Source organism: Macaca thibetana, chromosome 5, assembly GCF_024542745.1.
Source record: "Macaca thibetana thibetana isolate TM-01 chromosome 5, ASM2454274v1, whole genome shotgun sequence".
NCBI lineage: Eukaryota > Metazoa > Chordata > Mammalia > Primates > Cercopithecidae > Macaca > Macaca thibetana.
Window position 1 is genome coordinate 70,110,045 of NC_065582.1, and position 14,175 is coordinate 70,124,219.

The 14,175-nt window shown below is 37.4% G+C and overlaps 2 protein-coding genes and 1 long non-coding RNA gene across 4 annotated transcripts in view; 1 reads left to right on the forward strand and 2 right to left on the reverse strand.

Annotated features, from left to right (window-relative positions):
* Positions 1–792, reverse strand: part of LOC126955606 (uncharacterized) — a 50,680-nt gene extending 49,888 nt beyond the window's left edge. Inside the window, exon 1 of one of the 2 annotated variants that reach the window (XR_007725984.1) lies at positions 615–792. This is a non-coding gene — a long non-coding RNA (uncharacterized LOC126955606). Of the gene's footprint in view, positions 1–518 lie in introns of both variants that reach the window. The other variant, XR_007725985.1, reaches the window with a different exon arrangement.
* On the forward strand, positions 769–4,550 carry C5H4orf3 (chromosome 5 C4orf3 homolog). The gene is made up of 2 exons (XM_050792352.1): positions 769–1,161; positions 2,848–4,550. Coding segments are annotated over exons 1-2 (201 nt in total). The 5' UTR covers positions 769–961; the 3' UTR covers positions 2,849–4,550.
* Positions 4,551–6,102: 1,552 nt separating this feature from the next.
* Positions 6,103–14,175, reverse strand: part of USP53 (ubiquitin specific peptidase 53) — a 78,533-nt gene continuing 70,460 nt past the window's right edge. Inside the window, exons 16-17 of the mRNA XM_050792334.1 lie at positions 10,196–10,292; positions 6,103–9,281 (exon numbers count right to left, since the gene is read on the reverse strand). Of these exons, the coding sequence (XP_050648291.1) occupies positions 8,408–9,281; positions 10,196–10,292 (971 nt within the window). The 3' untranslated portion in view covers positions 6,103–8,407. The remainder of the gene's footprint in view (positions 9,282–10,195; positions 10,293–14,175) is intronic.

Sequence of the window (14,175 nt, forward strand, 5' to 3'; positions counted from 1 at the left end):
GCTAGCATTCTATTCTTGCTGAGGCTCACACTCAAAGTCAAACAACCTTTGGATTATTCTTCCCCGCCCCTCTTCCCCCCAGACGGAGTCTCGCTCTGTCGCCCAGGCTGGAGTGCAACAGTGGCGCGATCTCGCTCACTGCAACCCCCGCCTCCCGCGTTCAAGCGATTCTCCTGCCTCAGCCTCCCGAGCAGCTGGTATTACAGGCGCCCGCCACCACGCCCGGCTAATTTTTGTACTTTTTTTTTTTTTTTTAAGTAGAGACGGGATTTCAGCATGGTGGCCTCGCTGGTCTCGAACTCCTTACCTCAGGTGACCCGCCTGCCTCGGCCTCCCAAAGTGCTGGGATTACAGGGGGCGTGGCCAGGTTATTCTTAAACCCACTCCCTTGAAGTACCTGCAAAATACGTGCTGGTCTCTGGCCCTTTTGGAAACTCAGCCCTGTGCGTAGGACGTCCACCTCACTGGTGGTGTTTCAAATACTAAGTGTAAAATGCTAGAGACAGTACAAAACCCACCAGAGGGGTCCTTCCTAACACGTTGGCATAAGGATCCAAACGGAATACAGGGATAGGAGAGGTGACCTTGGGCAGTTCCAGGGAGGAGTCCATCACCTGACTGGAATGGTCCCTCTGCAGTGGGAGGAGAGTGTATTTCTTCCAACGAAACCTAAATAACCACCTTGCGGCCTGGGACGCCGCGAGGCAGAAGTAGGCGGGCCCATTTCACTTAGTGTCAAAGCGGAGGCCGCGCTTCCTGTCCGCGGTCACGTAGGCAGCGGAAAGCCGGGCCAGGCGCCTGCGCGCTGGGAAGGGTAGGCTCAGCGTGTTTTCCGGAACCCGGTGAGTGGCGGACTGCGCAGGCGGCCGGATTCCACTCAGTTTCCGGTCCGGCGAACACCAAAGTCCAGGAATCTAAGCATTTTCAGTTTCTGGGATTGTTAGGAAGCTGCAGAAGCGAGATGGAGGTGGACGCACCGGGTGTTGATGGTCGAGATGATCTCCGGGAGCGGCGAGGCTTGAGCGAGGGAGCAGGGCAGAACCTCGATGTGCGGCCTCGGTCTGGGGCAAACGGGCTTCCCAAACACTCCTACTGGTTGGACCTCTGGCTCTTCATCCTTTTCGATGTGGTGGTGTTTCTCTTTGTGTATTTTTTGCCATGGTGAGTATCTTGAATGCAGAATTGGAGTGGTAAGGAGCATAGAGATAATTTGCTCTCTTTTGGGCGGAGAGGGGACTGAATTCCAGAGTTTATATAATGTCCAAGATTACGCAGCTGGTGAGTGGCGCAGTCGGGTGGGTGGGGGAGAAGGACTAGGAGTGAAATGTTCTTCTTTTGAACGTCCGTGGGAGTCTCCAAAGAAGTGTGGAGAAAACTTGGCGTCATATTTTCTCGTGATTTGGAGTGAAACCAGCTAGGCTTGAGTTCCTGCAGCACCGTGAAGCGACCGGAGAAGTTATTTCGCTTTTTGGAGCTTTATTTTTTCATCTGCCCTTTGGGACCGTTAGTGACCCAGGTCATAGGGGTGTAGTGAAGATTGAGATCGTAGTGATTTGCGTGTTGCGTGCTCAACGAAAGCTGTTTTTTACTATACAGCTGTTTTTTTAACATGAGCAGACTACGCAGCTATCTCAAACTTAACATGTCCAAAACTGAACTCTTAACAGCTTCTTACCCAAATTTACTTGCCTTGCAGTGTTCCCATCTCAGTAAACGCCAACTTTATCCACCGTTACCTCCCAGAAACCTGAGACACTTTGTCCTTTTCTTACACACATCCACATATCCTAAAACACTAAGTCACAGAATTCTGTAGTTTACTTGTAAAACCCATGCTCTCCATTTTCATCGCCACTCGCTCTGAAAAGACAATTCTGGCAGAGGATATTCTCTAAGAATAGGGCAGGAGGAAGCGGACACCAAATGGAGACGGTGATAAGAGACAAGCTAAGGAGAAGCAGTGAGATGAAAGAGGGCTCCTATGGGAGAAGAGCAGTGTAGCCCATCTAGACAGCTCTCCTGGATTTTGGAGTTGATTGTTCACTCACTGTTAACTCCTCTCAGTCACCATGCCTATGAGTTACTTCTGAAATTCTCACTTCTTGAGAGGCAGTCAATTTTCCCAACCCCCATCCTATATTTTCACCAAGAGTTAAGTGTCTTAAGCCTCGCTGTCTGATTTCTTGGATGGTGTGGTAACTTAGAGAAGACAGAGAGGGCCAGGCACAGTGGCTCACGCCTTTAGTCCCAGCTACTTGGGAGGCTGAAACAGGAGGATTGCTTGAGCTGGGGAGGTCGAGGCTTCAGTGAGCTGTGAACGCGCCACTATACTCGTCTGGGGGAACAAAGCAAAACCCTGTCTCAAAAAAAAGGGGGTAGGGGAGCCAGAGGGATTAATGGGGAGGATGGCAAAAGGGATAGGGATTTGTATAAAATTATTGTCGAGCCATTTGTAAAGGGAGAGTTTTACTCTCCCTCCCTATTTTGGTAGAGACTAATAATCTCAAATACAGTGGTGTGTGTGTGTGTGTTTATGACCTGAATTTTCAGCTCTGGATAGAAAATAGAGGGCTTACAAGCGTGTGTGTGTGTGTGTGTGTGTGTTTATGACCTGAATTTTCAGCTCTGGATAGAAAATAGAGGCCTTACGTGTGTGTGTGTGTGTGTGTGTGTGTGTGTGTGTGTGTGTGTTTATGACCTGAATTTTCAGCTCTGGATAGAAAATAGAGGCCTTACAAGAAATGTTCCAGGCTTTTCTTTTTCTTTTGTCAATATGTAAATAGGCATAAAGTGTTAAAAATTGGGAAGATAAAGCAAATATTGCTGACAAATACTTGCTTTTTACAGACTCGTTTGCTGATATCTAAATTAAGAAGTTGGTTCTTCAGTGAATTCTGAAAATGGCTACAAACTTCTTGAATAAAGAAGACAAGACTCTCAACAGAAGAATTTCACATCTCCAAGGGACCCTTCCTTTCATTTTACACTTTGTTACTAATTTGCAGAACTCTATTAAATGGGTAGGATTTCACCCATTCCTAGCTAAGTTGTTAAAATTAAACCATTTGGTTCGTGTTTAAAAACTTTCCAACAACATCTAATGGCTTTACAGGAGCTGAATATAAAAGCATTTATACTTAAAGGTCTTGTGTATTTATTAACAAATATAGTAATGTCTTTTAATGTTTTAAGAGTTGATCAGGATTTAATATGATGCAAGTAATAGGGTGATTAATAAGGGAAGGTTTTTATGAATTCAAAAGCAGGGAAAGATTTTGAGAGAGGGAACAAAGTATTCTTAGATTGCACAGAGGCTAAGTTCCAGTTTTAGTTTTTAGGTTTAGTTGGACTCTGTTATGAAAAGATAGGTTATGGGTGGGTGACAGGTTGATACAGTTTTAGAAAAAGCAGGTAATATCAAAGTATTGGAAAGCTAGCATGCATGCCCTCTTATCTGGGTATCTTCCCCCTTTTTTCCTTTTAAATTCTTGAGCCTCCTAGAATGAAGGATTATGTGTTTCAAACCTATTTTTTATTACTGTTGCATTAAGTGTGCTTGTGCCCAAAACATTTATTTTTATAATATCTGTAACTTGCTTAAATACTTCAGCAAAGTCAGCATATTTACTCATTCAACAAATATTTGAGCCAGACATTATTTTAGACACAGCAGTGAACAGAACAAAAAGGCATTCTTGCCTTCATAGAGCTTACATTCTTACTGTTATTTAAATCTAAATGTTATAAAACAAGAATTTACATTCTAGGGTTGATCAGCTGGTATTTAATCAAAAAGGCCACACTCCAATAGCAGCTACTCTAAGCTGTAGTAGCTAATAAAAAATATTACTGTTGGCCAGGCGCAGTGGCTCACGCCTATAATCCCAGCACTTTGGGAGGCCAAGGGCAGTGGATCACTTGAGGTCAAGAGTTGTGAGACCAGCCTGGCCAACCTGGTGAAACCCCGTCTCTACTAAAAAATACAAAAAATTTTCCCCAGGCATGTTGGCATGCACCTGTAGTTCCAGCTACTCGGGAGGCTGAGACATGAGAATTGCTTGAATCCGGGAGGTGGAGGTTGCAGTGAGCCAAGATGGGGCCACTGCACTCCAGCCTGGGCAACAGAGACCCTGTCTCAAAAAGAAAATATTCCTGTTAGCCCTAAAGGCTTTACATGAGGAATGGTAAAAGTGGTCTCTTGTTTAAATTAGTTGCATTCAGTATATATGAATTGTCTTAAATATTTTGAGAATATTCCCTTCCCTTTTAAACAGGAAATAAGATCTGGTAAACTCTCTGTGTATCTTCCTACCTTTCAAAATGGTTCTTAGAGTTAGTCAAGTCTGGAATATAATTCCTGAGTATAAAGTTAGCAATCATGCCTTTAAGGTGTTGCCGCATCAACCTAAAGAGAACCATCTATGGAAGGTATGGTTGAAACATCTGTGGGAACACAGAACTGGGATTTCACTGAGTTTACCAAATCAATTGTGTGAACTGTTTCTGCACTGCTTGCTAATGGTTTCGTCTAGTAAGTGTTTACTTATATAGCTGAGTTTGGTTTTATTGTAACAAATTACCTGGTAGTGAGATTGTGAGGTGATTAACAGTTCTCACATAGTTTACTGTTAGGTCACACACAGACTTCCGATCATAATCCATACTGTCTTTTTGAGCCTAAGATCAGCCTACTACCACAACTACCAGATACTCTAAAAATTTCTAGTATAGTGAAGATGGAGAGATCTTGGTGTGAAGGATAATTTTATGTGTCATCTTGATTATGCCTAGAAGATGCCCAGATTTCTGGGTTTGTCCATGAGGGTGTTTGCAGAAGAGATTAGCATTTGAATCAGTAGACCAAATAAAAAAGAGCCATCCACTCCACTGTGGGTGGGCATCATCCAATCCCGTGAGGGCCTGGCTGGAATAAAAAGGCAGAGGAAGGGCAAATTCTGTCTTCCCTCTGCTTGAACTGGGACATCCATGTTCTACCCTTGGACATTGGTTCTCCTGATTCTCTGGCTTTCAGACATGGAGCAGGGCCCCTTGGTTCCCAGACCTTTGGACTTGGACCGGAACTACACCATTGGCTTTCCTGGGCTTACTGTCTGCAGACAGCAGATGGTGGGACTTCTCAGCCTCCATAATCATGTGAGCCAATCCCTCATAATAAATTTATTTCTATATGTCTCTATATATATCCTGTTGATTTTCTATGGAGAACCCTGACTTAGTAATATGACATGACTGTAATTGGCAGTGTTTAAAATTTTTAAAATTGGTGGCAGTATGAAGTTTGAATCTTTCCTATAGATAAGAAATTGTACCTACGATTAAACTGCCATAGCAAGTATAGTGACTGCTTACATTACCCTCAGTTTGAAGGCTTTTAAGGAGTGGATAAATGGAACACCAAGAAGTTGCAAACTTGCTAACAAAACATAAAAAAAGACATCAAAAGAAAATGTGACTTTACTCTGATAAATTCTTTTGTAAATTCACACCATTTTATATAAGTGAAATGATTGTTTTAGTAGTTCCTTTTGAAATGAACTGGCTTATTAGCAGTTTCAAGGGATAGTTTTTAGGGGGCTTAACCTGAACGTTTCAGGATGTAAAGAGCTGCAAATACTGAGTCCATAAGTGGCATGGGCGTACATTTGGAGACTTCAGCCTGTGCGCTAAGAATGTTTTTTACATTTTAAAATGATTGGGGGGAAAAAAGACTTTAATGACATGAAAGTTATATGCAATCTGGATTTCTATGTTGACAAAGTTTTACTGGAAAACAGCCATGCTCATTCATTTACATATTGTTTATGACTGCTTTCACATTACAAAGGCAGAGCTGAGTAGTTGTTACAGAAATATTATGGTCCACAAAGCCTAAATTATTTTCTATCTTTATAGAAAGTTTGCCAACTCCTTTTCTAAGGAGCTGTGCTTTAGACATTGCTGGAGTTTAACTCTTAGGATCTCTCCTGTGATAGGTAACATTTCATGATCAGTGAAATTCCAAGTATCCGTGACTTAACCCATAGTAATCCATGTTGGGAGGGTGACGCACAGTTCATGAATGCAAAGAGAAGTCCAATCATATAAACTTAAAAATCAGTTTATCTTAAAATTTTTTTTGGATGAGAAGAAATTGATTTCACATGAAAACGTAACATTGTGAAGGTAAGTATTTTAAACATTACAACTGTTGGCTGAATTATTTACAAAGTTATAATGAGCTTATATCTGGATGAAAACATCTATAAAAATAAATAGGCACCCTAGATGTAAAAATTTTACATGAAATAAAATGATTAGTATATATATATATTGATCTGTATTTGGAGTGTTGAATCAACAATAAATGGTCAGTTTCTAGTTTGTGTAGCAGTACATGAGTCAGGAGGTTTCAACTGGACAGTACTTAAAAGAGGCAAAACTGGACATTTCTATTTGATGTCTACAACTCAACTGAGTTGAAAAAACAAATCTCTGAAACTGCTGTTAAATACAAAAATTAGTTTAAATGTTTCAAATAATACATTTCCAACTCACATCTTAACCAAATAGAAAAAAAAAAAACTACACAAACTTTCTGACAGCTATTAAAAAATTTGAAGCCCATTTTTCTAGTATTTTACAGTGTTATAAAAACAGTAAAAACTTTGGTATTTCAAATACAGGTTTACAAACTTTATTTACAAACCATACTAAAAAATTATGTTAAAAATAAGTTTTCTTAAACGATAAAATTAATTTGGGATTCAAGTATTTCTAACTTATGAGAATATAAAGTAATGATCACTCACTATTATAGTTAAAAAAGGCTAGTAAAAACTATAGGTAGAAGATAAAATTGGGCCACGACTTGGTAACTGGTTAAACTTTTAGTTAGACTTTTATAAGCAATTATTTTCTGTTTATCTAACAGTATTCACATTAAATTATTTACAACATTTTAGAATGTTTTAACACGATTTACGGAATCAGTCAAGTGGCTACATTTACTAGTTTATTGAATTATATTTATGAGGTTTATTCATTTAGGAATGTAAGGAAAACTTTTGTTCTGTTTCTCAGTTATCTGGAGTGAACATAAAACTATTCTAAACCACAATTAGTTTACCAGCATAGTACAAAATAAAATGACAACTAATGAAATAAGGCAATTAAAGTAACTTATTTTCACTCGTAAGGTTACCATAATAATAAAAATTCCTTTAATTTTCAAAGCCCTCTTCATGAAAAGTAGCTGGGGTAAAATTACTATTTGTTGAAAGTAGATAAAAGGTAAGGATGCTTCAATTAAACATTTTATTAAAATCAAACTCTATATGAAAGGTAGAAATTTAATCTGGAAACGCAGATAGATTTTCAAATTCAGATAAAATGGGTTGACAACCTATAAGCAGGTAATATTACAGCAAAGAAAATGTAGGCAATGACAGTGACATACCAGTGGGGGCCCTACATTAATTCCTAACACTGCTGGTTAGCAGCCCAAAGTAAACCAAACCAAAATAAAGATCTTTCATATTTCATACAAAATTAGAAAAAAGAGTAACGAGATAAATAAATATACTAAAGTTTAAGTATTTTAACTTTTTAATTTACATGGCTAAAGTAGTATTTATGAATACCTATAAATAGTCAAAGGCCTAATTTAGGTAGATACTCAGAAGACAAAAGTTCTAGGAGCAAAATTAAATTCTATCTGACCTTGAAAATTTACAAATTTTAATCATATAAGGCTTTTCTTTCCCTAAATGCTATCAAATTCACAAGTCATTTTTTTAAAGACACTTAAAGGGATCATATGCAGTGACTATCATAGAAGTCAAAAACAAATGGGTGAAGCCCTTTTCTGGTTACCCATTAGAAAGTGCTTCTTCATAAAGCAATTCTTTGACAAAAAAGTACCAGGCTATGTATCACCTGGTACTTTTCAATTAGCATAGTTTATAATCTCCACACATGAGTACTGGTTAGTTTAATGCTTCCCAGTCTACTGGCCACAAAATAGGGGGACAAATTTAATTTTTATTCAACTGTAGCATGTAACAAATGAATTATTATATCTCCCTGATTTTCTATTTTTCACGGCATGCCAAGACTATTCAAAGGGAATTTCTTAAATATCTAATAAACTGATCATAAAATTAGATATGTGTATACACATATACATATGTATAGTGATTAACAACTTTAAAAATGCCACGGGCTTTAATTTTATCTATCACTAGGTTTGGTCAGTAGGTTCCTATTATATTTAAATGGCCTCTGAGAAGTAAAAGTTGGTCAATTTTACCAGTTATCTATTAGAATCTATGCTAGGTTTATATCTTTGTTCAGAAGGGCAGCTTGAACCAAGATTATTTTGTAACACAGGTCCTAGTCCTTTTTCACTCTAAGATAGTGAATTATTACAAAAGCCACTGCTCTCTGGAAAAGCGAGCTTGGGCCTCTGATGGTATTTCAATCTATATGTATCTGTCATGCAGCTATCAACTGAAAAATAGGTAGTTAAGGAAACTGTCTCATTTGGACAGGTAGAAATAGAGTCTAGTTCTGGTTGGCAAAATCCATCAACGGCACCTGAGTTTGCCTGAAAATCATTAGTTGGGGAGTTGGACGGGCAGTTTGGTATGTTGCCAAAACACTCTCTCACTTGAAATGTTTCTTTATGTCTTTCATCATTCACATGTGTACTCACTTCTAAACTTGGTTCTAAAGCTGTACTTAAACTGTGCTTCGGAAGATGAGAGGTAGCTTTAAACACCTCTGTAAGTTTGGTATCAGGTGTAGATTCGCTTTTCTCTGACTGTGGCACAGTGGTTATAACATATTTCTTTGGTGGCAAAGGGGGTGGTGGATTCTGGCAAAAAAGTTTTGGCATCTGACACCCATCAGATCTACCGGCTGACTGAATTATACATTCTGTGGATAGAGAGTTCTCAAAGTAACATTGATCCATGATATTTTGCTGCAGGATGAGAGGAGCAGTTGCTGGCTTTAACCCAACAGTTCTTAGGTGTGAAGACCATAATGAAGATGTTTCATTACTGTTCACTTTCTTCCCAGAAGCAGAGTTATCAACGCGAAACGGCAAACCTGTTCTCTCAGAATTTTCTATATTAAGCCACTCAGAAAATTTGCACTCATTTGGTTTTTCAAGTTTCTGTTCATCTGACCGGTGCACATGTTCTCCTGCATTATGGTCCTTGGGTATTTGTAGACTGGATGAAGGAAATAACTTTCCATTGTTTTCATGTACATGTGATCTGAAATATGAAAATAAAAACAAAGCTAGAACACCCTATGCAAATATGTGAAACTAGGGGAAAAAAAGTTTTGTAGTTTGATTTTCCCAAAATACAGTTTATATTATTTTTACAACAAAACCACAAAAATGGAAAGACGTTTGCAACCATTAACATTTTCAACTCTCTCCAAATCCAAACTCTTTATGTCAGAATATGTGTTTACCAGAAACAGCCATCATTACCAGAATCCCATTTCTAATAATTAGGAATATAATTTTAAAAACTCACTTCAACTTAAAACACTAAAATTACATTTATTTGTAACAATATATAGAATTTGAAGAAAGTGTTAACAGTCAAACAGTACCCTAAAACATCTCCCCACCAACATTCCGAACTTTAAAGGCAACAGAGGTAGAAGTACTTAAATTTTGATATGTAGTAGTATAGTATATTACTTTATTTTATTTTGCTATGGCGAGGGTCTTGCTATGTTGCCTAGGATGGCTTTAAACTGGCCTCAGGTGATCCTGCTGCCTCAGCCTCCTCAGTAGCTAGGATTACAGACATGTACCACCATATCACACCTGGCTGTATACTAGTTTAAAATAATTTAATCAAGATTACCTTTAGGTAATAGTTATTTTCTAAGGTGAGGGTTAATGATACTATAAACTAAGCTTCAAATTTTCTCTTGGAAAATATCACCTACCTCATAAGAATGCTGTGAGGATTGAAACAGACAATCATATACTGTACCTGGTACTTTGTAAGCTCTCTATCCTTAGATCCACATTCTATTAACGATTCCCAATAAGAAAGGCATCTTAATACTGTAGACCCATTGCTTTCAAAGTAATAATATGTATTTATGCCCTTCTGATAAACAATGTGCCTATAATACATGTATTTAGGGAAAAAATTATGGTTACCTTTTTATCAAATTATTTTTTATTTGTAAATGTGATTCTGGGTGGAATTCGTGAGATTTATAGTCTGCTTCCAAATTCCTGAGTTCTTTTCTAAAGCCTAGGGTTGGGTGGGGTGGGGAGAAGAGATGAGGAAAACAAAATTATTTAAATTATCTTACAGAATTTATTTCATTTATACTTTTCTATATTTACATAAAGCTTTCTATAAACAGGTAAACTCTTCCAATTAAAAAAAAATGAATTCTTGAAGACTCAATTCAAAATAACAGTTCTTTTTTTAACGCTTTATGCAAAATTTCTTCAGTTTATTATCACTTGAGGGTATCATCCGTGACAGAATAGTGCTATTCCTGCTGGGTCATGCAGATCGGTGTATGTGTTTCCCCTGTTACTTGAGACAAGATCTTTACTGACCAAGTGTTAACAGTGAAAAAACCCTGCATTTGAAGATTGTTGGCTTGAGTTGAAGTTTGGACTCACTAATTATGGGTAGGTAAACAAGCCTCTTAACTTCTTAAAATTTCAGTTCCCTCACTTATATAATGTGATGATGATAATCCATTTTACCTACCTCATGGGAATATTAGGAATTTAAACTGAATTAAAATTGGTAGGAGGTTATTATGACAGCATATAAAATACACCACTACTAATTAGCTACCATTTATTGACTGCTTACTCAAGTTGTGAGAATGGATATTTCATTTAATCTTTACAATAACCTTAATAAGAAATGACTATCAACTTGATGTTACAGATGAGAAAACAGTGGCGTAGAAATGCTAAGTATATATATACATATACTACAGAATTAGATCTTTATGACTCAAAAGTTCGTGCTCTTAACTAACATGATGCCATAATGCTTTCTAATAATTGATACTTAACTTCTCCCCTGGTTCTGACATTTAATAGGCACCAAATAGTTTTTGAATTTAATTTTAATGAAGTCTTATGAAAAAAGTTATACTAATTTACAGTGTGACTTTTGTTACTTCCAAGTGTGTTTATACTTCCAAGCCTGCTATATGGTAAGATTTCATATACCAATTAACCATTTTCTCTCTGTAATTATAGCTAGCTCTTGATTAGTGCCTAAAGGTCAATGTCGCACCAAATAGAATACAGCAGATCTATTTCCCTCTGAATGATTCTAGAAGAATTCACTGGAGAGTCTTTAACAATATTAATGTTCAGAGTAAAACATTATCTACATTTGGATTTCTCTCTACAAAACATGACCTTAACCAGCTATTGCCCTCTAATCTTTCATATAATTAAATGAAATTAATGTCCAGACTACAGATAAAGTAGGCCCAACTGAACAAACAAAACCCTGAAAACTAAAAATTATTTTAAAAGGTAGAGATGAAGAAAAGGGAACTAAGACATTTGGATTTGTACAGGAGTTTACCTGAGACCATCTCAGTTTTTGATTCCCCCTTATGGGACAGCAGGTGCTTTATATCTGAGAACCTGAAGGTCTACAGGGGGCTTTTTCCTTTACTAAGGCACAAGGGTCCTGGGGCACCAATATACTGATAGAAAAGTCACAACCTCCAACGTATCAACAAAGCACAAAAGTATCTTTAATTACTTTGTGAACATCATCACCCGCTTATCATAGAAATGAGAAGTAGAAAACTGTATAAAATTATTTTAGTCACGTATCACCACAATGATGATAGCTACAGTTTATGGAATACCCAATATGTACCAAGTCTTAAGATTATTCTAGTTCAGCAATTCTCAAAGTGTGGCCTTGGAGCCCTGGAGGTCCCCGAGACCCTTTCAGGCAGTCTATGAAGTCAAACTATTTTCATGATAATATTAAGATGTTACTTTTCTTTTTGACTGTGTTGCCATTTACACTGATGGTACAAAAACAATAATGGATAAAACTGTTAGCATAATTCAAGGTAGTAACACTAAACTGTACTAACTGTATTCTTCATTGCCATATACTTGTGTGTGTTTTTTTTTAAAGCCAGTTTTACTCAAAGAATGCTTGATAAAACAGTAACAATTATTTTGTGAATTTACTTCATTTGCACATCTTTTTCTTATTCTATGTGAGGAAATGGGAACTATGCATAAAGCACTTTTGCTATGGTAATACCAAGCATGACAGCAGTTTCAAGAAAAAGCATTTATAAGACTGAGCTGTCAGCTGAATTTAGCTGGTTTTTCACAGAACACCATTTTTACCTGAAAAGATATCAAACTTTGGTTATTCAGACTTGGGTACTGGCAGACCTTTTCTTAAAAATAAGTGTACCTGTCAATTCATGGAAAACAACTGGCAATATTTATTACCAATGATAAAATTCAGGCTTTGAAAAGAAAGTAAGAATTTTGGAAAACTTGTATCCACCATGAGTTTCGCAACTTCCCACTACTTACAAAGACTTTTCTGCTAGTATCTATGGTGATACTAACAAAAATAGTTTTTAGAAAGATATTAGTAAAATGTATCAACACTTGGAAGCCCTGTATAACTTAGCAAACCAGTATTTTTTTTTTTGAGACAGAGTTTTGCTCTTGTTGCCCAGGTTGTAGTGCAATGGCGCGATCTCGGCTCACTGCAACCTCCGTCTCCCAGGATCAAGTAACAGTCCTGCCTCAGCCTCCTGGGTAGCTGGGATTTCAGCCATGCGCCACCACGCCTGGCTAATTTTTTTATTTTTAGTAGAGACGGGGTTTCTCCAAATTGGTCAGGCTGGTCTCGAACTCCAAACCTCAGGTGATCCGCCTGCGTCGGCCTCCCAAAGGGCTGGGATTACAGGTGTCAGCCACCATGCCCGGCCGCAAACCAGTAGTTTTTAAATGACCATACATGGATGTTACAAAATCATGCATGAGGAAAATATCCATTCAAAGTGCGAGACAAACTAATGTAACGGAGGATGAAAAGTTAAATACTATGGTTTCAGATTTCACACTGCATTAAAGAAACTACTACTTGGTGTAGAGTCAAAGAATATCCACAATTTTTAGGAAAAGCTATTAAAATATTCCCATTTCCAGCTGTATTATCTGTTTGTAAATGGGCTTTCTTCATACATGAAAACATCACAACAGTCTGAATGCCAAAACAAGAATCCAGCCATCTTATATGAAGCCAGGCATTAACTGAGATTTGAAAGCATAAAACAATGCCATTCATCTCACTAAATTTTTGTTTTCAATAGTTAATTTTCATTTAAAAATGTTATTTATGTTAGCATGTACTGGGTTTATTATTTCTTTAAATGAATAAATATTTGGAAGTTTCAATTTTAGTGCCTCATTTAGCAAATGCTGATAGATATAACCTATAGAAACAAAAGCTGTTTTAGGTCATAAATCCTTTTTTAAGATTATAAAGATATCTGAGGCCCAAAAGTTTGAAAACTACCGTTCTAGTTGGTAACAGTTGTCTTTTAAAACATCAGTCACAACTGTTGTGTAAAACAATTCCCCTTTTTACACTTGAGGAAACTTAGGCTCAGGAAAGTTAAGTGACCTAACCAATATTCTATATATCTGGTAAGTAGGAGCATTTAAACCAATCCAGGGTTCACTCCAAAGCTAGTGCTCGTGCCACTGCACTATGCCATTAACATACAAAGTCATTATACTAAATCTCCTTCTGATAAAACTAGGCCACTAGTGTGAACATCAAATAACATGCTGATGCCCATAGAAGATAGCAAAATATATGGCATTAGCATGAACTGTTAATTAATTGTCTACACTTCTGTAACATTTCTAGTAAGTTTTTCTGCATTCTCCTGTATTTTTAGTTGACATTTTCATCATGTTCATTCATCTCATTTTCCTCTCATTCTCCTGCTTCTATTTTACCATACACCAAATCTATGAAAGCTGCAAAGAAAACAAAGTTATTAAAGCAGTAATTTTATTTTTTAAACAATAAGTGTTCTTTATCTTAGATATTTTTTAGGTATTGCCCTATAGGGGGAAAAGAATCTATATTT